Source organism: Mercenaria mercenaria, chromosome 13, assembly GCF_021730395.1.
Source record: "Mercenaria mercenaria strain notata chromosome 13, MADL_Memer_1, whole genome shotgun sequence".
In the NCBI taxonomy this organism is placed as follows: domain Eukaryota; kingdom Metazoa; phylum Mollusca; class Bivalvia; order Venerida; family Veneridae; genus Mercenaria; species Mercenaria mercenaria.
In genome coordinates this window covers 68,472,813-68,499,653 of record NC_069373.1, presented here as the reverse complement: position 1 = coordinate 68,499,653, position 26,841 = coordinate 68,472,813, and the positions used below count along the sequence as shown (strand labels likewise).

The 26,841-nt window shown below is 35.2% G+C and overlaps 1 protein-coding gene across 2 annotated transcripts in view; it reads left to right on the top strand.

Annotated features, from left to right (window-relative positions):
- Positions 1 to 1,057: 1,057 nt before the first annotated feature.
- LOC123529262 (uncharacterized) overlaps positions 1,058 to 26,841 on the top strand; it is an 85,374-nt gene continuing 59,590 nt past the window's right edge. The window contains exons 1-8 of one of the 2 annotated variants that reach the window (XM_053522172.1): positions 1,058 to 1,169; positions 4,395 to 4,617; positions 7,408 to 7,637; positions 16,273 to 16,293; positions 23,378 to 23,621; positions 24,546 to 24,691; positions 25,661 to 25,816; positions 26,491 to 26,623. In XM_053522172.1, coding sequence (XP_053378147.1) covers positions 4,430 to 4,617; positions 7,408 to 7,637; positions 16,273 to 16,293; positions 23,378 to 23,621; positions 24,546 to 24,691; positions 25,661 to 25,816; positions 26,491 to 26,623 — 1,118 coding nt within the window. In that variant the 5' untranslated portion in view covers positions 1,058 to 1,169; positions 4,395 to 4,429. The remainder of the gene's footprint in view (positions 1,170 to 4,394; positions 4,618 to 7,407; positions 7,638 to 16,272; positions 16,294 to 23,377; positions 23,622 to 24,545; positions 24,692 to 25,660; positions 25,817 to 26,490; positions 26,624 to 26,841) is intronic. The other variant, XM_053522174.1, reaches the window with a different exon arrangement.

The following is a 26,841-nucleotide window of genomic DNA, read 5'->3' as shown; positions in this document are numbered from 1 at the left end:
ATTTTTACAGCGAATAACTTCGAGTTGCATGTATTGAAGCATTGCATTTTGATTAATCGTTTTGATGATGATAAAAGTTGAAGACAAAATAGTGTACTGGTGACAGTATGTTACCTTTTAGGGAGGTTCTAGATAAATGTCACCTTTTTTATTTAAGACAGGGGTAAACTTGATTTTTAGTTTATTTTATTGCTCATTCAATATTTACAAGAATATATAACAATTTTTCAAACACAAATAGATAAGCAAATGGGCCGGGCCACAATTCTTACAACATCGGATGATTTGGTTATACCAAAACTGCTCAAAGTGTATATCTAAATAGTAAAAGTACTAAATCTAATTGGAAGACAACTATAGCTACATTGCTTGCGATTTGTTTTATTTTGGACGTTTAGAAATATTGTTGAAGTGATTAAAGATGTCCCATTACTTTTCAACCTTTAGACCGTGTACAGACACTAAACAGCCAAATGCTTTGAGTAAAATGTATGTCGCACAGTGTAGGACTGAACTTTTGATTTTGGTGATATAAAATGTAGAGCATTTTCCGGTAACTTCTTTGCAATATCACTGAATTCACATATCAGTATAATGCTTGACAGTGTATGTTGAAGTGCAGGCTTGAATTATTCGTAAAAATTTAATCATTACATCAAACTGTTAGTCTAACTGCACTGTCTCGTATATTTGTTTATTAATTGGTCAAGTCTTTTGAATGCAGTTTTTCTAGCTCTTATTCAAAACAATATAATTATAATGATTTTAATAGTTCGGGAAAGAGCGACGCAGTCATCCGTGTCTTTATGTAAGGGAGCTAACCACGTGTCGCCCTGAAATTGTTGTAGCAACGAGCCGAATAATCTAACTACGCAACAGTGAAAAAAGTTCCAAATCTGTGCTTTTAACGTACGAAATGAATTTTATCTATTTGTATAAATATTAATTTCTTATATAAAAATTCTATTTAAATAAGAGGAAAACATTTATCAGTGAGCACTGTAACATCATTCGTTTTGAATATGAGTTGGAACTATTTACTAACCACAATGGTGTACTTACTTCCGGTGTGGATGTCCTTGGGTCAAAATTTGGCCTGTATCGTTAAATTTATTATTTTGGATTTAAATAAATTTTTACAGATAAAACGCCCAAAACAGTGTTTAGTAGTAAGCTATATTGTTTTCTTATATTTAATATCTCGTTATATGTTTTAGTTTCTTGTCATATCATGTTTTAAGAGAAGTTGTTTGAGAGTTGTTTAGTCAAGCAGGAATTAAGGTCTAATACGTATAGTTCCAGAGTATAGAGATACCATTTTGTCAGTCCCAGTTTTTGCTTCCCATTAAGGTACCTGTGGCCATGAGGATAAATTTGCTGGAATAAATTTCTTGTCTTTTCATGACTTACGTTTTTGTTGTTATTCTGGACGCATTGGTCGAGAGGGCTAAGACGCTTTCCTACGGAGGTGAAGGCTCCTGGTTTGAATCCTGGCTACTCCCATTGTGGTGTGTCCTTGGGCAAGGCACTTTATCACGATTGCCTCAGTCGACCCAGCTGTAAATGGGTACCAGCAAATTGCTGGGGGTGAGGTATAATTGGTTTTAACTGTTCTTAATATAGGGTCGCAGAAAAGCTCTAAAGAGCATATGTTAATTGTTTCACCAAGCGACGGTAAATAAAACTTACCTTTACCTTTACAGTATGTCATGCTGGTAGCTAGCCTCACTGGTACGGCTGATTAGGATGGGTTATTTTATGGTCTGATTTTTTTAGTTCCCTCAAAGCCTTCCTGCATCTGCATTTTACTGTTTGGAATAAAAAAAATGTCATATCAGGATACTGGTCTTTTTAGTTGTTATTATTTTACCACGGTTTGTCGGGAAATAGATTTAACTAATGTTTTTTCTTATGTAATATCAGACGTTGAATAAAGCTTCTTGTATCTTGGTCAGACTTACTTGCTCCAGTGAATTAAAAATTAATAATTTCATGTATAAACTTTAAATGAGTTGAAATAACACATGAATTTTAAACTTTAAATCTTCGGAAATATGTTGTGAACAGCTAGGTGCACTTGATAAAATGACATAGCAATATCTGCACTGACACCAGTTTCAATACACAACTGACAAGTGGATGACATTAATATTGCAGAAACAAAACACAAAGTTTACATTTAAAAAAGCGTAGTCGGACAAGTTCATGCTTTAATTTTGGCAAATCATAAATTCATTCTTAGCCATGTAATCATAGCAAATACATCACATGTACCAGAAAATGTTCCCAACGGATTTTATTAGGGATTTTCAAAAGAAAGGTGCTGAATAAATTTGGACGTGATTGGACAGTGACAGTCAAAAGTTATCACGCGGTCCGTAAATGTTCTATTATTTGGACTATCTGGTAGCTAGATTGTGCTGGTAACGTAATGAATTAAGGTAACAAGTGTCGCAACACACTAGATATCTATATCATTTATCGATTTTACCCTGTTGCAACTATAACATTTACCTGTATTACTATTTTCACATTGAATTAGGTAACACGTTAAGCAGATGACTCTGTGTTGTTTATCTCTTTTTTTGTCTAAATAAGAGGAATATCTTTTACTTTTTTAGTAAAAAAAACTATAAATGAAATTATATTCTAAAGTATTATAATTTTTTAATAGTATTAAACTGAATTATTTTTGCAAACAAGGATACAGTTATTGACATCATTTTCAGTGCTAAAACAGAAATTATGATTAAAATGAAGGCAATTTATATATAGGGTTTTAAATTGACAAATACAAAAAGAAAATAAACACATGCACTGTCTTTATTTCTAATGTCAAACAGTGAGAATATAAAAGGTATTGTATCATACACAGAGAGAAAAATTGCAAAATACAAGATAAGATAAATGCATGAAATGTGAAAAAGTGGTAATACAAAGTAAAAACAATAAAAAAACATAAAATAAAAATAAAATTGGTTTGTTTCACATGTAAGATTGACAATAAGCATCAGATTTTAAATTTTTACTTCTTGCTGCCCTGCTTGTGGCAGTATTGTAAATTTGATGTTCCCTCGGTGGAAGATTTTTTGGTCTTACACTGAAGCAAACAGATGCCACCTATATTTAAGCCTTTACTCTCTGGAAAGGTATTTTGAATCACAGACTGATGGTAATGCATGAGACTTGTGACGACAAAAAGATATATAAGTCACTAAAGGGGATAAAACATCTTAACAAACATCATTTTTAGTAAGGCTTACAGTCAGTGGGGACCTGCTCCACATAAAAAGATTACTGCATTTTATTCACTATTCAGTCTTCCCTTCTTGAGGGAACCGTGTCACAGGTTTTTGATATTTTTCTTCAAATTAATTTTATACTTTTATATGTGCACTGTCAGGGTAATACATCAAGGTTCATAAGTTTAATTTGAAGACGGTTACCAAAAAATGAGACAACTAGCATTGTTATGATTTAAAAGACTTTTCCAAAAAGTGCAACAGAGTTTTTCTACTGAACAGGCAAGGGGCATGCTCCTCTGTTATTTAGGGTAAAATAGCTCAGTATTTGGGTGAAGGGGATATGAAGTCTGTTTTAGGGAAAAATGCATGATTTGAAAGAAATTTTCTGAGGGGAAGAGGCCTTTAAGCAGCCCTACATAGAAGATAAAAAGCTCTATAGATTAATACACTTTCTAAATATTATAAACAAGTAGCAAACCTTTGAAGATTTTAGCAAAAAAAAATACCCATGAAATGTTATATGCCATTGTGTGGAGGAAATCAAGTTAATCAAATAAATTCTTGAGTTTCAACTCCGTGTTTAATTATACTGGTGTTTGGTAAGAGAGTATGGAAATTAGAAATTTATGTTGCTGATATGGGCAAGGTGATGGTGGTGTACATAGACTTGGAGGACTTGAAGGGATTTTTTTTTTTTTGGTAGAAAATAATGAGGGAAGAATGAAGATGGAACTATTAGAAAGTTTTCCAGTTTAGAGTGTGAAAAATATTACAAACATTTCATGTTGTAGTCTTTCTTGTTACAGAACTTCTTTGCTGCTAATAAATTAAATATGATTTCTTACAGTTGAACAACATTGTAATTGTTTTAATGTTGGTATGTTATTTTAAGATGAAGAACTGTCATGACGAAATCTGATTTTGACTAAATTTTCTGATTTTGTCAAGAGCAATTTCCTTTCTATCCATTATAAATTTTGAGGGGTTAATACAAAAAGTAACCCCTCAAATTAATATGGTTATATAGTAAAATAAATTACACTAAGTAATGTATGTACGGGCTCTTGGACAAGTTGTGCAAGTCGTACAGTTTATTTTGCAACTCCTGCAAACTAATTTTATGATAATTATGGATGTTTATTTTTGTAGGAATTTAGATGTGATTGAAGAAAGAGGAGGTAACCATGTCCACAGAGAGTGTAAAGGGCAGTAATGATGATGCCCTGACCCCCAATTCTGATCCACTTGACGGAGATTCCACCGACAGAAGTAACCAGAAACAAGAGAATGTTTCAGCTGATTCGGATGGTGAAACAAAGATCAAGGCTGATACAGAGGAACATGAAAAGAATAGTACTCCTCGTTCATTAAAGTAAGTAATACAGTTACATAACAACCTGGTATGTACTAGTAATTATATTAATATATTATGATGGGACATTAATAAACTGTGTACATGTAAGTAGTTGAGCTCTGGAGCAAAAATCTGAAGACATCATGTTTCATTGATGTCAGTTGTGCAGAATATATATACTCTGTTGCACTAGCTATATCTTTGAATAGTACAATTTTAATATTAATGATGATGAAACTTAGAAATATTTTAAGTTCTAAATGTGTTATTCTGCAGCCTTAAGCAAGCTTTTCATACTGTAATAAATATTATTTCATAAATAAAAAGCTGTATTTCTGGTCTGGTATTCATAAAGCTCCTAAGGGAAAATTTTCCTTAAGGGACTAACTAAGGGAAAAGTTCCAAAGCATTTTGTGGACAATCATTGTGATAGTTTGAATGTCTAACAATATTGTCACATACAGTCTGGCATAGTAATGAAGATTATCAATAAATGTTATAAAGTCTACACTTTTCTTTCGTGCTATGTTGTTCAGGAAATTTTACAAAGTTAAGGATTTTCCTAAGTTTTTTCCTTAGGAGCTTTATGAATACGGGCCCTGGTTAACTGTCCATTCCAAGGACAAAATACAGGTCACAGTCTGAGGTTGAGAAATCGTCACTTTTTTAGCTCGACTATTCGAAGAATAAGTAGAGCTATCCTACTCAACACGGCGTCGGCGTCACACCCTGGTTAAGTTTCTCGTACCAGTCCACATTTTAACAAAGTCTTTTGAGATAAAGCTTTGAAACTTTCAACACTTGTTTACCATCACCATGTCCAGTTATAGGCAAGAGTTCATAACTCTGTCAAGCATTTTGACTGAATTATGGCCCCTTTTGACTTAGAAATCTTGGTTACGTTTTTCGTACCAGTTCATATTTTCACACTTTTTTGAGATAAAGCTTTGAAACTTTCAACACTTGTTTACCATCACCATGTCCAGTTGTAGGCAAGAGTACATAACTCCATCAAGTATTTTGGTTGAATTATTGCCCCTTTTTGACTTAGAAATCTTGGTTAAGTTTTTTCGTACCAGTCTACATTTTGACAAAGTCTTTTGAGATAAAGCTTTGAAACTTTCAACACTTGTTTACCATCACCATGTCCAGTTGTAGGCAAGAGTACATAACTCCATCAAGTATTTTGGTTGAATTATTGCCCCTTTTTGACTTAGAAATCTTGGTTAAGTTTTTTCGTACCAGTCTACATTTTGACAAAGTCTTTTGAGATAAAGCTTTGAAACTTTCAACACTTGTTTACCATCACCATGTCCAGTTGTAGGCAAGAGTACATAACTCCATCAAGCACTTTGGCTGAATTATGGCCCCTTCTGACTTAGAAATCTTAGTTAAGTTTTTCGTACCAGTTTATATTTTGTGTAAAGTGTTTGACATATGACTTTGAAACTTTTATATCTTGTTCAGTATTATAGTCTCTATCAATAGGCAAGAGTACATAACTCTGTCATCTTTTTTGGCTGAATTATGGCCCTTTTTGAACTTGGAAATTGGTTCTGTTTTCGTATTTGTCCATGTTTTGTCAAGACTATTTGACATATGGCTTTTAAACTTTAAACACTTGTTTATCATTATGATTTCCATAGATCTGTAGGCAAGTGTACATAACTCTGTCAACTATTTTGACTGAATTATGAGCCTTTTTGGACTTGGTTTTAGTTCAATTTTTTATACAAGTCCATATTTTGCCTAACATATAACTTAACATATTTGCCATCATGGTCACACATTGCCATTTACTGCAAGACTAATTGAAATCCACAAATACAGGAACATTTTTTGTTTAATCCATTTTTTTCTTTTGTCTGAAAATCTATGGAAATATTTTGACCCCATTCTTCAATCAGTTTTTAGCTCATCTGATTTTTTGAAAAAAAATGATGAGTTATTGTCATCACTTGAGCGGTTGTCGGCGTCGGCGTCGGCGTCGGCGTCTGCGTCGGCGTTGCTTGGTTAAGTTTTATGTTTAGGTCAGCTTTTCTCCTAAACTATTAAAGCTATTGCTTTGAAACTTGGAATACTTGTTCACCATCATAAGCTGACCCTGTATAGCAAGAAACATAACTCCATCTTGCATTTTGCAAGATTTATGGCCCCTTTTGTACTTAGAAAATATCAGATTTCTTGGTTAAGTTTTATGTTTAGGTCAACTTTCCTCCTAAACTATCAAAGCTATTGCTTTGAAACTTGGAATACTTGTTCACCATCATAAGCTGACCCTGTACAGCAAGAAACATAACTCCATCCTGCTTTTTGCAAGAATGATGGCCCCTTCTGGACTTAGAAAATATCAGATTTCTTGGTTAAGTTTTATGTTTAGGTCAACTTTTTCTCTTAAACCATCAAAGCTATTGCTTTAAAACTTGCAACTGTTGTTCACCATCATAAGCTGACTCTGTACAGCAAGCAACATAACTCCATCCTGCTTTTTGCAATAATTATTGCCCCTTTTGGACTTAGAAAAATCATTTTCTTGGTTGAATATTATGTTTAAGTCAACTTTTCTCATAAACTATCAAAGCTATTGCTTTAAAACTTGCAACAGTTTTTCACCATCATAAGTGGTCACTGTACATCAAGAAACATAACTCTATCCTGCTTTTTGCAAGAATGATGGCCCTTTATACAAAAAAAATCAGATGAGCGTCAGCACCCGCAAGGCGGTGCTCTTGTTTGAATAGTCGAGTGGGCTGTCATCCGACAGCTCTTGTTTAAATTGTTTGACAGAAAGTAATTTGTTCTTAACAGATCTGGAGATGGCAGAAAATCTATGTCACCCGAGAGGTCAGGGTCTTCATCTCTTGAAAAATCGCCGTCTAGTCGCCCAGAAAGCTCGGAGAGTCGGGCAAAGAGTAGCGGAGAAATAGAGGAGAAAGTTGTTGGGACGAAAACTAAGAAGAAAACAAAGAAGTTTGATATTGACCCTGATGGACACGAAGTGTCATTTACTTTGACAATTTCTATTGCAGTACCAACAGGTAGCCATTTTATAATTCCTTTAAGTTCACAGATACCTTGATGTTAAATTGTATGAATTTACTTTGTACCTTACAATTGTGGTAGGATCAGTTTGATGATTTATGTCATAAGGAACAGAAGTATGTTAACTTTAAACTGTAGAAAACACCAACACATTTGTTAAAAATATACATTTTGGGCAAAATTGTCTTTGTCTTTTTTCCTAATAAAAGTCATAGAAAGTTTTTCCATAACATTTAATCTATGATCAGTGAAATTAGCATAAAACTTAACAGAGAGACTAATTTGAGACATTTTGAAGTTTTAAAGTGAGGCTGCCATTTACAGTAAGTTTCTGTGTATTTGAATAATTTGACAGCTTGAAAATGTTTTCTAGTCACAGTGTTGTAAATTATGCTGAAGCCATTAAAAGCAATTTATTATTTATAAAATGGATCTAGTGTTCACTGCATGTCCTTTCAATTTCCATGCGCAAAATTATTTTACGATTGATTTCTACTGTTTCTGGGACCTTGCTATAGGCCTGTAATGCTTCTTGAAATAGAATTGCCAACATTGATTAAATTTGACGCAAACAGCTTGTCAATATTGCGGAAATTTATGGTTTATTTATTCTTCCTACATATGAGAACATTTATACATGCATGTCTATCTTGGTAAGCTGTAGAAAAAAAAGATTTAAGTTTGCTGCATTTATTAAAGTCAAATAAAGTAATATCACTAGTTGCAAATAATAAAATGTTTCACTCTGTTGTTTCGACGGCAACATTGTTTTATTGCTTTGTCAGGGTAACATGTGTAACTAAAATCATATATGCAAATATAGGGGAAATATTATAATAATGTATTTTGTATTACTGTTGCCTTGTTATGCCAAGTCTTATGATATTTAATAATATACACTTTGAAAAGTATTCTTTCTTATGAATAGACACAATGTTTAACATTTAAAAAAAAATGTTAAACCTGTTTTACTTTGTAGAAGACTGTAAGTAAATAAGTTTTGATAATTTGCATTATTTTTGTTAAGAAAGTAAATAGCTTTTCCACTTTTCATTTGCTGAGAGTTTCTGATGTTTTTTTTTATTATTAAGTACAACAATTACTGTTCTTTTATCAGAAATTTCATTTTGCTCTCTTGCAGTTTATCAGAAAATTGCTATATATTGATTCCATATATATATCACGATCATCTTCTTCAGTGGACTTATTGTCTCTTGAAAAAATACATACCAACTTCACATAATATAAAGTCCCAGTTTATTTCCGCATGGATTTTTTTATCTTTCATGTTCATGTAAAATATTTATCTATTACATTTTTTTCTGTTGATATGTGACCAGTATTTCTTTAATGTTATAACATTTTCTGTTTCCTTTAATATAATGATTTCCTTTAAGTATGATCATAATGAATGCTATTTGTCTAAAATGGTTGTACATGCTTATTACATTGTATATATAACCTTTATTTTTTACATTTGTAGAATGTTATGTTACATGTTACATGATGTACAAAAAAATGTAGCTAAGAAATATGCTTTCTGGTAAAACAAGAGAAATTATGTTAAAACCTAATTCTTCACCTGTGTTTGCTTGTAAGTTTTCAGTTTATTGTAAAATTATTTATATTTGCGGTATGAAATTATATAGGTTTTTATTTTATACAGATTTTATTCAGGAGCCCCTTATTCCAAGGAATGAGTTAGCAGATCTGAAGCCTATCCAATATATTGAAGGTCGTTTACACACACCACCGTACACCGTAGAGTTTGCATGTATTTTCTGTATTTGTTCACTCGTAAGTCTATCTCGACAAGAAGTCAGGTGCTGTCAAAAATTTTTGAAGAAAAATGTGGACATAGAAATGGAGTGTTTCTTTCCAGTATTACTTGGCACAGTTGTTTCCAGTAACAGTTTCCATAATTGTTCACACAATTTTTGAAGAAAATTCCAGTAACAAGTTGTGTCACATACAAGACCCAGGCTTACTCTCAAGGTGAAGGTTACATTGGGATATTCAAGGTTTACAGGGTGTGGTTAATCATCTGTCCATATTCAAGATTTTTTTATTTAATCTGGCATAAATGTCAACAAAATATGTCATGGGCAAGACACAGATCTGTAACTCAAAGAATAAGTCATATACTTGAAGGTCAAAGATTTTCAGGATCTGTTTTGTGTCATGTTCATATCCTATAATCCAGTAAGAGATATGAATATTACTCAACACAAATGATAGTATATCTTGCACAAAGCATAGACCAATAGCTGGAAGGTTACAATCATGCTATCCACTCCTTTACCCATGCAGGAAACGATCCCCATAGCAAGCCAAAGTGCTACATGTATGATGCAGCCCAAAGTTCAAAATCTTTAAATATGAAGTTTAAGTTATCTGCAAAATATCCATAGATAGGAGACAGGGGGCATGGGTAACTCAATGTTTGATTTTTTTTAAATAAGACCATGAGACAATGGTAAAATGATAGACATATGAGTGAAATTATACAGTATTTCTCCCAATTTATGTTGTAGTAAAAAAATATGTTTTAGATTTTCAGAATGCTTCAGATGCTTGCATGTTTCACAATGAGAATTTGAAAATGTTACTTTGCTGTGTTGTCAAGGACCTGCTTTCATAAAACTTCTCATACAGAATATATCTTGTTGAAATTGTCAAAGTCCATTTTTCTTTTATCTTAAATTTGAACTAAATATACATTTGCTGTACTTTCGTAACTTTGGGATAGATTTTGTTGAAATTTAGCATGGTGGTGATGCATGTAGATCAAAAAGTCATGCACAGTTTCAGGATTATTGATAATTTCAGACTTTTAGTCTAAGTTGGATTGCTGATTAATGAGTCTAGAGTCTTAAATTCATGCTATCTAAAATACTGTGAAATTGCTAAGTTTTATGAAAGCAGTTTTGAACAGAATGCATGACTGTGATTTGATGTAAATTGTACATGTAGTTAACACCGAGTCTCAACGTAAGCGTTGACTGGTGGTATAATTACGTGCGAGCAGGTCGCTTTTTGCGGTTATTTTCACCAGTCAAGGTAATATTTTCCTTCGTAGTTTTTTCATTTTTAAAGCTTTGTTATTAAGAATTGGCCGAGGATGACCTACAATGGACGCAGTTTAATGATGATGTATTGAATTTTTCATGTCATTTGTATTTTTTTCTAACATTCAGGAAATATTCTCTAAAAAACACTTATTTTGATACAATATCGTAGTTTTCTCGCTTTAAATGAATAAATTGCTATTAAAACGTCCTATGATTTAGTTATACGTGTACGATATACCCACTTTAACAGATCGGTCACCGTTATATTCAGTTTCAAAAATCACATAGCCCGGCAAAACCCGGCTATCGGCGAAGGTGCTGTCTTACGTCCGAGTCGGTGGTACACCAAAATAAAAATGCATACGCACGAGCTGGTGGAATTTATGAAAATTGATATTTTCAAGACTTTTTAGGATCTGACAGTAGACAAAATGCATTTTTATCGATATATAGACTACCATTTCATGTTTCTTCATTGTGCACAGTCATTTAACGCATCATTGTGCACAGTCTTAGCGCATTTAGCAGGATTTTGTGCCTGAATAGTAATGTAGCCTTCGCGATCGCCAGACTAGTATTTGCCTGTGTCTACGCTTACAGTACAGTTAAACCACAGTTGGACCTATTAAAAGCTAACTAGATTCTACATCTATATACGCAATGTTTTTCCCCTCGTTTTTAGCTCACCTGTCACAAAGTGACAAGGTGAGCTTTTGTGATCGCGCAATGTCCGTCGTCCGTCCGTCCGTAAACTTTTGCTTGTGACCACTCTAGAGGTCACATTTTTCATAGGATCTTTATGAAAGTTGGTCAGAATGTTCATCTTGATGATATCTAGGTCAAGTTAGAAACTGGGTCACGTGCCATCAAAAACTAGGTCAGTAGGTCTAAAAATAGAAAAACCTTGTGACCTCTCTAGAGGCCATATATTTCACAAGATCTTCATGAAAATTGATCAGAATGTTCACCTTGATGATATCTAGGTCAAGTTTGAAACTGGGTCACGTGCCATCAAAAACTAGGTCAGTAGGTCTAAAAATAGAAAAACCTTGTGACCTCTCTAGAGGCCATATATTTCACAAAATCTTCATGAAAATTGGTCAGAATGTTCACCTTGATGATATCTAGGTCAAGTTCAAAACTGGGTCATGTGCCTTCAAAAACTAGGTCAGTAGGTCAAGTAATAGAAAAACCTTGTGACCTCTCTAAAGGCCATATTTTTCATGGGATCTGTATGAAAGTTGGTCTGAATGTTCATCTTGATGATATCTAGGTCAAATTTGAAACTGGGTCACGTGCAGTCAAAAACTAGGTCAGTAGGTCTAAAAATAGAAAAACCTTGTGACCTCTCTAGAGGCCATATATTTCACAAGATCTTCATGAAAATTGATCAGAATGTTCACCTTGATGATATCTAGGTCAAGTTTGAAAGTGGGTCATGTGCCGTCAAAAACTAGGTCAGTAGGTCAAATAATAGAAAAACCTTGTGACCTCTCTAGAGGCCATATTTTTTATGGGATCAGTATGAAAGTTGGTCTGAATGTTCATCTTGATGATATCTAGGTCAAATTCAAAAGTGGGTCACGTGCCTTCAAAAACTAGGTCACTATGTCAAATAATAGAAAAACCTTGTGACCTCTCTAGAGGCCATATTTTTCATGGGATCTGTATGAAAGTTGGTCTGAATGTTCATCTTGATGATATCTAGGTCAAGTTTGAAAGTGGGTCACGTGGCGTCAAAAACTAGGTCAGTAGGTCAAATAATAGAAAAACCTTGTGACCTCTCTAAAGGCCATATTTTTCAGGGGATCTGTATGAAAACTGGTCTGAATGTTCATCTTGATGATATCTAGGTCAAATTCGAAACAGGGTCATGTGCGGTCAAAAACTAGGTCAGTAGGTCTAAAATTATTAAAATCTTTTGACCTCTCTAGAGGCCATATTTTTCAATGGATCTTCATGAAAATTGATTTGAATGTTCACCTTGATGATATGTAGTTCAGTTTCGAAACTGGGTCACGTGCGGTCAAAACTAGGCCAGTAGGTATAAAAATAGAAAAACCCTGTGACCTCTCTAGAGGCCATATTTTTCATGAGATCTTCATGAAAATTAGTGAGAATGTTCACCTTGATGATATCTAGGTAAGGTTCAAAACAGGGTCACGTACCTTTGAAAACTAGGTCAATAGGTCAGATAATAGAAAAACCTTGTGACCTCTCTAGAGACCATATTTTTCAATGGATCTTCATGAAAATTGGTCAGAATTTTTATCTTGATAATATCTAGGTCAAGTTCAAAACTGGGTCACATGAGCTCAAAAACTAGGTCACTATGTCAAATAATAGAAAAAACGACGTCATACTCAAAACTGGGTCATGTGGGAAGAGGTGAGCTATTCAGGACCATCATGGTCCTCTTGTTCTTTCACACTTTCCTTTTACATGTATATATATGTTGAAAAATGTTGCGTTTCTAGATGTGCTTAGTATATAAATAGGTGTAACTATTGCTAGTAACGTTTGGGAGAAAAGTAATTGAAGTATAGTGGAAGCAACTTGACCCCGGTGGTTGACCTTTGTATTATAATACATAATAAGACAGAACCTATTATTGAAAAGGAGTGTACGTAAAACACGAGCTGCACGAGAAATGGAAATATAAATTAATGTATTGGAAAGTTTTAACGATCAAATGTAAGTATATACTTTGATACAGCACTGTATACAAACTAATTCCATATAAATATACACGGCTACCCAAAGCACCCCTTAATAATCGATATGAATAATCAGCCTAAGTTCAACCATCGAGGTCAAGTTGCGACTGCTATACTATATACAACCCAAAATTAAATGAATACACTGAATTCCTAAATGGAGAAATGTGTGCAGTTTAATTATGCACATATGCAGTCTAATTTACAGACTCTGTGAACCATCCTGACTAATATCTGATTGTGCAATTTAAATTTCAAGTAATGTTTCATGCGGTGCTAATAGAGTTATGGTACTTTATCGATTTAAAGAAATCACTTGATTTAAAAGACTTTGTTTGGACCAAAACCTTTCAATGAAGATAGTGAATAGTTAACTATCAAGCACTGACATTAGTCGAGTGGCAGCTTTTGTTCCCAGTTATACTCGCCTGTTTTATATAATATATATAAAAGTATACTTTTAGATGTTTTGCGATTCAGTGGCACGAACAAATCTCAAATTTCTTATTAACCAAACGCTTGATTTTGGTGAAATTGGATACAGTTTCAATGAAATAAAATTATCAAATGTATCTGTCAATTTAATTCAGAATTTAAAATATCTCTATCTGGCTTTAAAATGATCGCGTCATTGATGATGCATCATAGTGTGACAATGTCATCATTTATACCTAAAAGCATACGATTTATTAATGGTGCACACAGCTACTGTCCCCCGCCATAGGCCCCATCTAACGGTATCCTTATGGTATAGCATTATATAGTAACTATATAAATACTATACCATAAGGATCCGTTAGATGGGGCCTGTGTCCCCCGCCACCCTTTAATTCATTATTATTTAGTACAGGCTTCGAGTATGAAACCGACATATGTTAAAACTGGAACAACTGATACGTATTAGACCTTCCTGGTTAAAATGACTGTGCATAACAAAGAAACATGAAATGGTAGTCTATATATCGGTAAAAATGCATTTTGTCCAGTGTTGGATCCTGAAAAGTCTTGAAAATATCGTTTTTCATAAATTCCACCAGCTCGTACGTATGCATTTTTATTTTGGTGTACCGCCGACTCGGACGTAAGACAGCACCTTCGCCGACGGCCGGGTTTTGCCGGGCTATGTGATTTTTAAACTGTATATAACGGTGACCGATCTGTTAAAGTGAGTATATCGTACATGTATAACTAAATCACAGGGCATTTTAACAGTAATATTTCCTGAATGTTAGAAAAAATACAAATGACATGAAAAATTCAATACATCACTATCAAAGCGCGTTCATTGTAGGTCATCCTCGGCCAATTCTTAATAACAAAGCTTTACAAATGAAAAAACTACAAAGGAAAATATTACCTTGACTGGTGAAAACAACTGCAAAAAGCGACCTGCTCGCACGTAATTACCATCGGTCAACGCTTACGTTGAGACTCGGTGGTTAAGATCTGTTGTTGTTTCTTTACATGTTGAAAATTCATAATATTTCAGCCAGCCAGAATCCTTCATTTTTTTATGCTCCTAAATAGTCATAATAATTTTTGTACCAGTTGCACTGTCTGTTTAAGTTAGGTTTTCTGACCCTCTGTCTGTTTGTCTGTCTGTTTGTCAGAAATACTTTGTACCTGTGATAGAATTTAAACAGTCCAAAGGATTTCAATGAAACTTTACACAAAATTTATTGTTAAGCAAGATGAAAAGGTGTGTCACATGCCTGTACGTCCTAGGTCAAGGTCACAGACAGGGATACTGTTTCTAACCTATAGTTAAGGGCAATCCATTTTGGTGACAATCTTCATAGTATGAGTAACCTTCGTTGTTTAAATTTTGATGGAAGTTAGCAAAGCATATTTTATCAGGGTGGTAGAAAATAACAGAATGATGGACATGCAGTGTGTTAGCAACCTTTTGAATAGTTGAAAAAAAAAATAGATGTTCAGTAGGCTATATCTTGTTCACTTAAATTTATTGAAGTTACCTCAAACATTAAAGATAAAGGAATAGGTTAACTGCTCTTTGAATTTCAAATTACAGCCAATATTGACATGTGAAGTGCCATAGTAATCATACAAAGTAAAACAATATGAGCCGTGCCATGAGAAAACCAACATAGTGGCTTTGCGACCAGCATGGATCCAGACCAGCCTGCGCTTCCACGCAGTCTGGTCAGGATCCATACTGTCCGCTTTTAAAGCCTATTGGGATTGGAGAAACTGTTAGCGAACAGCATGTATCCTGACCAGACTGCGGATGCGCAGGCTGGTCTGGATCCATGCTGGTCGCAAAGCCACTATGTTGGTTTTCCCATGGCACGGCTCATATGACTGACCAGAAAGCTGTGATATATAGTACATTATTTCAAATGCAGATACGTGAATACTTAATCTATCATAGAAAATGAGCTTGAATTTTAAGAAATCAAAGATTTAGAATGTTACTAAGGTATGGTAAGCACATGTTTCTCACACAGGCACTCGGCCTGTGACCTGGACCCAACCTCCACTCCATACCCCAAGGCCCTTCCTCTAATACCATGGTACAAAATAATTTTTTAGTATTTGGGTATACAGAATATGATTTTTTCTCACAGAACTTCATTATTTCTTGTAACTATATTGTTTAAAAACAGAATTTACAGAGTTTTTTTACCAGTGTTGTAGAAAAGGCCTTGTTGGGGTGGAGGAGGTTGGGTCCAGGTCACATGCCAAGTGCCTGTGGTTTCACACACGGCTGTAGAGATTATAACAGATTTAGTATTATGTGATTTAGTTTCCATGTTAGCTGTTCAGTTTGCTGTAAACATTGTTTTGAACTAAACATACATTACTTTTTTCACCATTCACAGTTGAAGAGGAGCAGCCCATTAGTTAGTATAGCTTTCTGAATACGTGGCTTGCAAAATAGCTGTTTTCTTGTCTGCATTTTCCTTGTTTTGCTTTTTTATTGTCATTCCAAATCCATTTTGTGTGGCCGCTTTTAAGTTGATTTGGATTTGCGATTTATTTTATTGATTACAGGAATTTTTTTTCATTCATTTTCATTTCCTAATCATCGTTAAGTTGTAATATCCAGTATTGAAAACACATTTTGCAAGTCGTGTAGAGCAATAAATGTATATATAAACAGAAAATAACAACAAAGGTTAAAAAAGGTTAGCTTTAAATAATAATTAGAATGCTAAAAAAGTTCTATTAATTTGCTAAGAAAACGTTCTTAACACAAAGCTTGGTCAAGATCTGACACTAATTTCAGCCTCTGTCAAGATTCTTATACTCTAACATCAAAACAGCTACTTGTATGTTTTTCGCCATTTCATTCACTTTATTGTTTTATTTTATGACTTGTAAATTTCACTAATCTCAGTGGTTGATAATTGGTCGAATGGAGGTCCATAGAAAGTAATATTTACCGCAAAAAGTGATGTTCTGTTCCTTAAAACAAACCCACATCCTATCTTAAATATAGATGTGTCAGACACTGCCCAATAATATTTGGTTTCCATAAACACATAATCCAATCAGCAGCCTTGTTACATTTTGATAAAATTGTGGATTGGCTGTTGGTAAGAACAATCTAACTGAGATACTTTTATACCCCACTGCTCTTTTTAAGTGTAGTCATAAAATAAGACACTTACTGTGTGATCATATTGGTGAATATCCAAGTCTATAGACATGAACAAGGTGATATGGACGTGACCAGGGTGATATGGACATGGCCATGGTGATATTGACATAACTGAGGTGATATGGACCTGACCAGGGTGATATTGACCTGACAAGATGATATGGACCTGACCAAGGTGATATGGACCTGACCAAGGTGATATGTACCTGACCAAGGTGATATGGATCAGACCAAGGTGATATTGACCTGACCAAGGTTATATAGACCTGACCAAGTTGATATTGACCTGACTAAGGTGATATGGACCTGACCAAGGTGATATTGACCTGACCAGGTGATATGGACCTGACCAAGGTGATATGGACCTGACAAGGTGATATGAACCTGACCAAGGTGACATGGACCTAACCAAGGTGATATTGACCTGACCAAGGTGATATGGACCTGACAAGGTGATATGGACCTGACCAAGGTAATATGGACCTGACCAAGGTTATATTGACCTGACTAATGTGATATGGACCTGACCAAGGTTATATTGACCTGACAAAGGTGATTTTGACCTGATCAAGGTAATATTGCTCACAAGGTGATATTGACCTGACAATGTGATATTGACCCGACAAAGGTGATATTGACCTGACCAAGGTAATGTTGACCCGACCAAGGTGATATTAAGATAGGTTTGGAAATTGTAGGACAATAAACCATGGCTTGTATATTTAAATTTAATCATATTTAATAGTTTAGTCTGTAATAACATGGTGAAAATATGTTTAAAGAAATGGTTTAAACTTGCTACTTTTAGTGCTTACACTTTTTAATCCCCCGCCGTGGCGGAGGGATTAAAGGAATGGTCTGCGTCCGTCCTTCCGTCCGTCCGTCCGTCCGTCCGTCCTTCCGTCCGTCTTTCCGTCCGTAACACTTTAGTGTCCTCTCCATATCTCGTAAACCCCTTGAAGGATTTTCATCAAACTTGGGTCAAATGATCACCTCATCAAGACGATGTGCAGAACCCATGAGTCAGCCTTGTCAGTTCAAGGTCAAGGTCACAACTCAAGGTCAAAGGTTTGAGCCTGCCATTTTGTGTCCGCTCTATATCTCCTAAACCCCTTGAAGGAATTTTATAAAACTTGGGTCAAATGATCACCTCATCAAGATGATGTGCAGAACCCATGAGTCAGCCATGCCAGCTCAAGGTCAAGGTCACAACTCAGGGTCAAAGGTTTGAGCCTTCCATTTTGTGTCCGCTCTATATCTCTTAAACCCCTTGAAGGAATTTTATAAAACTTGGGTCAAATGATCACCTCATCAAGACGATGTGCAGAACCCATGAGTCAGCCATGCCAGCTCAAGTTCAAGGTCACAACTCAAGGTCAAAGGTTTGAGCCTTCCATTTTGTGTCCGCTCTATATCTCTTAAACCCCTTGAAGGAATTTTATAAAACTTGGGTCAAACGATCACCTCATCAAGGTGATGTGCAGAACTTATGAGTCAGCCATGTCGGCTCAAGGTCAAGGTCACAACTGAAGGTCAAAGGTTTGAGCCTTCCATTTCGTGTTCGCTCTATATCTCCTAAACCCCTTGAAGGAATTTTATAAAACTTGGGTCAAATGATTACCTCATCAGAACGATGTGCAGAAATTATGAGTCAACCATGTCAGCTCAAGGTCACAGCTAAGGGTCGAAGGTTTGAGCCTTCCATTTGGTGTCCACTCTGTATCTCCTAAACCCCTTGAAGGATTTTCATCAAACTTGGGTCAAATGATCACCTCATCAAGAACTCATGAGTCAGCCATGTCAACTCAAGGTCAAGGTCACAACTGAAGGTCAAAGGTTTCAGCTCTGTATCTCCTAAACCCCTTGAAGGATTTTCATGAAACTTGGGTCAAATGATCACCTCATCAAGAGGTTGTGCAGACTTCATGAGTCAGCCATGTCAGTTCAAGGTCAAGGTCACAGCTAAAATCAAAGGTTTACCCTTTTACTATCCATAGCAGTGGCGGGGAATTTAGCTGTCTTTCAGACTGCCTTGTGATATATTATTTTACTCACAATTTTATAACACATTAGTTCTGTATGTGTTATGCGAATACTCTTCGAACCAGAGTCACAATTATCATGCTTAATCTTGAGATGGTCATTTTTCCTTTTCAGTTTTGAATAGAACACATTGCACAATATGCTTTCACCTCAAGGCTATATTCACATCTTTATTTTGATCACTTATAAGTTTCAAATTTTGTACTTTGGAGCTTTAATTGTAGGGACTTTGTCAGTTACTTAGAAGTTTAAGGTTTCGAAGTAGGCCTTGAGAAACAAAAATCAAACAACACCAAAACATGTATATTACTTTACGAAACAAGTGTCAGTATACTGATATAAACTTTGAATTCCAGAAAATGACTGCCTATAGGGGCCCTACTTCCGGACAGTCAAATGCCTTTAAAAACTCACCATTTTCAAAGAACTGTTACACATGTTCGTTTTGATGCATTTGCAATAGCGTGCGAGTGGTGAAATTTCACATAACAAGGTGGAACATAGTTTTCAGCAATTGTTTATCTTTATTTCATTACAAATGGCATTCATTTTCAAAAGGAGACAACTTTTTCTCGACAATTACTTAAAATAATATGAAAAAGTTGTCTCCCTTTGAAAATGAATACCATTTGTACTTAAAATAATCGGAAAAAGTTGTCTCCCTTTGAAAATGAATACCATTTGTACTTAAAATAATCGGAAAAAGTTGTCTCCCTTTGAAAATGAATACCATTAATTTTGTAAAGAAATAAAGATAAACAATTGCTGAAAACTGTGTTCCACCTAATTATGGGAAATTTCACCACTCGCACCCTACTGCAAATGCATCAAACGAACATGTGTAACTGTTCTTTGAAAATGGTGAGTTTTTAAAGGCGTTTAACTGTCCGGAAGTGGAGCTCCTTTAGGCAGTCCTTTTCTGGAATTCAATGTTTATATCAGTATACTGACACTTGTTTCGCACATCTTTTTCATGTAGAAATGAGTTAATGGATTTCATAGGATAGATCTGATGATATTTTGGTTTGAAAGGTTTGCCTTTTAGACCTTTGAATTTTGTACATTTTAAGTAGAGACAAGCAACTATGAATGGAGAGCAGTGAAAATGTGATATTAATTTCAGTGAATGCAGGACTAACAGTTGTCTTTTTTTTCTGATAGAAACTCTCCCTTTACTCAAAGAATTTATTTCCATTCTTTGCTTGTGACAGAAGCTATTAACCAGGACTGTAATAAACAGAGTAACAAGTTACATGATAGTGAAAACTGTATATGCAAAATAGCATTTTCTAAAACACTACATTGTACAGAGGTTTTAGTTTATACTAATTCATTTTAGCTCAATTTTGATAAAAGCCTGAAGCTTATTTTAACCACTTGAGTCTGTTTTCTGGAAAAAGCAGTACTGATATCATATGAGAAGGTTTGATTATTACCCCAGTTGGGTTTGGCTTGAGCGAGGGACACCTAAACCACTTGTCCACCACTTCCCTCATATAGAATTTGTAAAGTATTCCGAGTGTCTGATATAAAGGGCACATTATGACTTGTGTACTGTTTTTTTTTACCAGACAACCTCTTTGCATTATAATCCAGATACCTGAAGTATTACTGGATAATATTTACTAATCATTATTTATTAAGGCATTTTAATCTTGAGTTGTTGTTAAGGTTATCATCTTTTATGAAAAATTAATGAACATATGTCAAAACTTAGGAAAGGTGTTTCTCAGTCTTTGGAACTATCATACTAAACATATGTTAAAACTTAGGAAATGTGTTTCTCAGTCTTTGGAACTATGATACTAAACACATGTTAAAACTTAGGAAATGTGTTTCTCAGTCTTTGGAACTATAAGATATTAGTTTTTAATTCTCTTTGATTATTTTAGCCACTAAATATCTAAGCTGTGCACCTGGGTATGCAGCCTATGATATATCTATATATAAAGACATAATATTATGTTTTCATCCAGACTACTTATGGAAAGTGTTCGATTTCTCTTTGTTTATTAGTAAAAACTAAAATCTTGTTAGACTGTATTTGCATGAAGTGATGCCTTTAATTTGTTGCATTTTCATATCTTGTGCCAACATGTTCTTATTTGAATTAGTTATATTTTTAATAGTTTATTAGCTCACCTGTCACAAAGTGACAAGGTGAGCTTTTGTGATCTCGCGGTGTCCGTCGTCCGTCCGTCAGTCCGTGCGTGCGTGCGTGCGTCCGTAAACTTTTGCTTGTGACCACACTGGAGGTCACATTTTTCATGGGATCTTTATGAAATTTGGTCAGAATGTTCATCTTGATGATATCTAGGTCAAGTTCGAAACTGGGTCACGTGCCATCAAAAATAGGTCAGTAGATCTAAAAATAGAAAAACCTTGTGACCTCTCTAGAGGCCATATATTTCACAAGATCTTCATGAAAATTGGTCAGAATGTTCACCTTGATGATATCTAGGTCAAGTTTGAAACTGGGTCATTTGCCTTCAAAAACTAGGTCAGTAGGTCTAAAAATAGAAAAACCTTGTGACCTCTCTAGAGGCCATATATTTCACAAGATCTTCATGAAAATTGGTCAGAATGTTCATCTTGATGATATCTAGGGCGAGTTCGAAACTGGGTCACGTGCCTTCAAAAACTAGGTCAGTAGGTCTAAAAATAGAAAAACCTTGTGACCTCTCTAGAGGCCATATATTTCACAAGATCTTCATGAAAATTGGTCAGAATGTTCACCTTGATGATATCTAGGTCAAGTTCGAAACTAAGTCATGTGCCTTCAAAAACTAGGTCAGTAGGTCTAAAAATAGAAAAACCTTGTGACCTCTCTAGAGGCCATATATTTCAAAAGATTTTCATGAAAATTGGTCAGAACGTTCACCTTGATGATATCTAGGTCAAGTTCGAAACTGGGTCACGTGCCATCTAAAACTAGGTCAGTAGGTCAAATAATAGAAAAACCTTGTGACCTCTCTAAAGGCCGTATTTTTCATGGGATCTGTATGAAAGTTGGTCTGAATGTTCATCTTGATGATGTCTAGGCCAAGATCGAAACTGGGTCATGTGCGGTCAAAAACTAGGTCAGTAGCTCTAAAAATAGAAAAACCTTGTGACCTTTCTAGAGGCCATACTTGTGAATGGATCTCCATAAAAATTGGTCAGAATGTTCACCTTGATGATATCTAGGTCAAGTTCAAAAGCGGGTCACGTGCCTTCAAAAACTAGGTCAGTAGGTCAAATAATAGAAAAACCTTGAGACCTCTCTAAAGGCCATATTTTTCATGGGATCTGTATGAAAATTGGTCTGAATGCTCATCTTGATGATATCTAGATCAAGTTCGAAACAGGGTCATGTGCGGTCAAAAACTAGGTCAGTAGGTCTAAAAATAGAAAAACCTTGTGACCTTTCTAGAGGCCATACTTGTGAATGGATCTCCATAAAAATTGGTCAGAATGTTCACCTTGATGATATCTAGGTCAAGTTTGAAACTGGGTCACTTGCCCTAAAAAACTAGGTCAGTAGGTCAAATAATAAAAAAAACTTTGCAACCTCTCTAGAGGCCATACTTTTCATGGGATCTGTATGAAAGTTGGTCTGAATGTTCATCTTGATGATATCTAGGTCAAGTTTGAAACTGGGTCAACTGCGATCAAAAACTAGGTCAGTAGGTCTAAAATTATTAAAATCTTTTGACCTCTCTAGAGGCCATATTTTTCAATGGATCTTCATGAAAATTGATCTGAATGTTCACCTTGATGATATCTAGGTCAGTTTTACGAAACTGGGTCACCTGCGGTCAAAAACTAGGCCAGCAGGTATAAAAATAGAAAAACCTTGTGACCTCTCTAGAGGCCATATTTTTCATGAGATCTTCATGAAAATTAGTGAGAATGTTCACCTTGATGATATCTAGGTAAAGTTCAAAACAGGGTCATGTACCTTCGAAAACTAGGTCAATAGGTCAAATAATAGAAAAACCTTGTGACCTCTCCAGAGACCATATTTTTCAATGGGTCTTCATGAAAATTGGTCAGAATTTTTATCTTGATAATATCTAGGTCAATTTCAAAACTAGGTCACATGAGCTCAAAAACTAGGTCACTGTGTCAAATAATAGAAAAAACGACGTCATACTCAAAACTGGGTCATGTGGGAAGAGGTGAGCGATTCAGGACCATCATGGTCCTCTTGTTTAAAGGTCTGCTTAAATAGTCAGACTATCATAAATGCTGTGACCCCGGTCTCATTTAAATTATTATTTTTTGTAATTTAAACACAGTTGATGATGATGATCAGCCAGATATTAACGATCTGCTTAAGAAGAAGAAGCGTGTGTTTGAGGCACCGAGGGCCCAGAATTACTACCATCTTGAGTATTACCTTGTGCCTGAGAAAGACGAGCTTATGAAAACTGACGTTGTAACATACGGCATGGGGGCTAAGATTTACATGGAAAGACATGATCCTGTAGTGAAGAAAACCTGGCATGATGGTGAAGTCACATGGATAGCGTGGACTCAAAAGTATGTCTTTTTCACTGTTGAGTTCAAAAATACAGTCCAATTTATCTAGAACAAACACCATTTGGAAAACTGAAATTTATGTGCATTTTTCTGTACTGAGACTTAGTTGCTCATCAGAGGGTAGTTTACAAAAGAAAATGTGTCTGTTGGGAAGGAAAGAACTGGTATCTGACTAAGTAGGAAGGGATATGCTCCATATAGGTGTCATTAAGACAGGTATGATACTGTATACTGAAAATCCATGTTTGATCCCATTCATGGGACTTTAATGAGACTGAGGTAAAAGAGAGTGATAAATCACTAGAAAGGGGAATGATTTCTATAGGAAACCATATTACTGGCTGTTTCTCCTGGACAAGGTGTTCAGACCTTAAAGGTCACTCCTTCCAAAAGTCATTGTTACTGGCTTTTGCCTTGAAAAGTGATTGAGTTTAAGTTGAAATGCTTTAGACAATCACTGACGCAAGCATTGTTGAGTCAAGTATCACAGTTCTAGCAATTCCGATCGTCCCTCGCAAAGCGGCAGTGTAATCTTTAAAATTTTGAATCATTGATATGATGGTTAAATCAGATGGAAGTCCTATTAATATATAGGCTATGAAGTGAAGTCTTCAGCATTAGGAGACCCAAAAGGAGGGAGCTAATCAACTGACTGGCTTCTTTAATTGTTGAAGATTTCACTCCGTAGCCTCATTCCGACATTGTTATCCTACCTTTTTCTATACAGCTGTAAATAGACCAGCCTCATGATGAACTCTTCATTGTACACTCTACAGGAAGAAATATGTTATGGCATGTGATTAATTAAATAAGTAGGATAAACACAAAATAATGAATTACCAAAAACAATTGAAAAATCATACACTATTCAGTACACTTCACATTTTTTGAAATAACTGGTTCAATGTTTTCTCATGTTTATAGACACAAGCTGTATGTAACAAAAGACGTATTACTCAAGTTGTATGACCACACGCTTGAACTGAGGATTTGGGATACGAAAGATAAAGTTGGAACTAGGGCAAGATTTGACCGACCCAAGCTGTTCAAACTACCAAGCTTAAAACATGGTAAGAGACATTAATTGAACTGAGAGAGAGCACGTGAGTTAAATCCAGTGCTGTCAGGAGCTTTATATGAAACCACCATAGTTGCCTCTATTTGTAAAAATAAATAGAAAACTTAATATATATATATAAAACAAGACTCTTTGTAAATTCAATTTGTTGAGAGCATTTGGAAGAACAACCATAACTGACTTATAAATATGAACATTTACGCCTTACAAAATAGCCATTACTTGCAGGAAATGCGTATGGTCTTTAAAAGAACACAGGAACACTCGTTTCACAACTATTATTGAAAAGGGCATTAAACTGAGTTAAAACAAAGATCGTGCACCTATAAAGACAGTAATTTCCATTTGATCATACGTACAAAGATCGTGCACCTATAAAGACAGTAATTTCCATTTGATCATACGTTATCTCTGTTTGTTTATTTTGGTTGTCTATGTTTGTTGCAGAACCATGACTTGTATGAGCTACATATACGACCAAAGAATGCCAACATAACAGACGAAAATATTAACTTGCACGAAAATTATGTCTTCCACCACACAGTGGGAGACATATTGATTTACTCCTGTCTGTGTGTGTGTGCGTGTGTGTGTGTGTGTGTCTGTCACAAATCTTGTCCGCACTCTAAGTCGAACATTTCTCATCCGATCTTCACCAAACTTGAACAAAATGTGTTTGCAAAGTCCTAGGCCAAGTTCGATAACTAGCCAAATTGGCCCAGGCACTTCGGAATTATAGCCCTTGAAACTTGTTTTTTTCAAAATCAAAGCACTGATAGTCTGATAAGGCAGTTGAGATCTTGGTGCATGGTTGACTCATATACTACTATTCAGATGATTAGGCAGTTGTGGGAGACATGCGCTTTTCTCAAAAGCAGTTCTAGTTGTCAGTTGTCATTACTGGTCTACAACTTTAAATCATGCATCTTTTTTTGTGCACTGACTGATGTTAACTTTCCAGGTGAAGATGTTGACGACCTTGGTGGGGTTAAAGGAATGGTGATGCAACAGTGTCGTAGCTTCACAGACATGCAGCCAAAGAAATCCCGTGAAATCAGACCACTGCCGAAAGAAATAACATTTCAAAAACCAGATCCACCAGGACACAAGAAAAGAGGTACTGTGTAGATTTGTTTCTTTTGTCAGTGTCTTTGAAAAAAGATTTTTAATACTTGTACCTGAAGTAAATCCCTTAACATATTAAATAATCATCGGCTTGTTATTAGGTTGCTTGCTGCACAGAAATCTTCATGTTTAAATCTTCAGAGTTTGAATTACAGTCATGAACAGTTTGATTGTTTATGGCTGTATTGTATCCATAATGTGCAATGTTTTGCATTTTGACATCATAGAAGCTTCTTTAAATAAAGAATAAATTCTGCTTGTGATTGTACATATATGAAATCACTACCTCTTTTCCATCTTTTGATTGAAAACCCCTCTTTTATCATGTTCTGAATAATAATTTTTGATCAACGTCTCTTCTATAATGTTTTGATTGACCTTTCGCCTGTGACCAGTGCAGACCAAGATCATGGTCTGCACTGTTTGCTATTAAGTCAGTAAATTTTCAGTGAACACCCCTTCGATTAATAAATGGTATTCCCCAAATTGAATGAGGGAACAGTCCATTCTAGAAATTTAGCAGGCTAAGGGTTAACTTTATTATATTGACTTAACACAGTCTTTACGGAATTCTGTAGAGATGTCCTTGTAAATGATTCTACTATTTCAAAGCAGAAATTATTATTTAGCATTTTCAGCTGACTTTTGACGGAACTTTATTTGCAGATCCTACCCCTGCAGCCGATAAACCTGGGTCAAGAGCCAGTGGGGACAAACTGTCTGGTGGACAGGGAGCTTCTTCCCCCACCCCTCATACTCTTGTAGGTGTTGTAAAGCGAGATGATGAACTTGATGGCAGGTTTGCATTGATAAATACACTTTAATTACACTGTGTTAATTATTGTTTGATTCACGCATCCCATACAATATCCTTTGAGTTATCAGTTTGTTACCTTAAAATTATACATTATACATCATTTCTAAGGACTTGGGATGTGGTTAGAGCAGCTTTTTAATTTTGAGGATATTTAAAATACTTCAGATTTTATCATCAGACATTCATTTTATGGGATATTC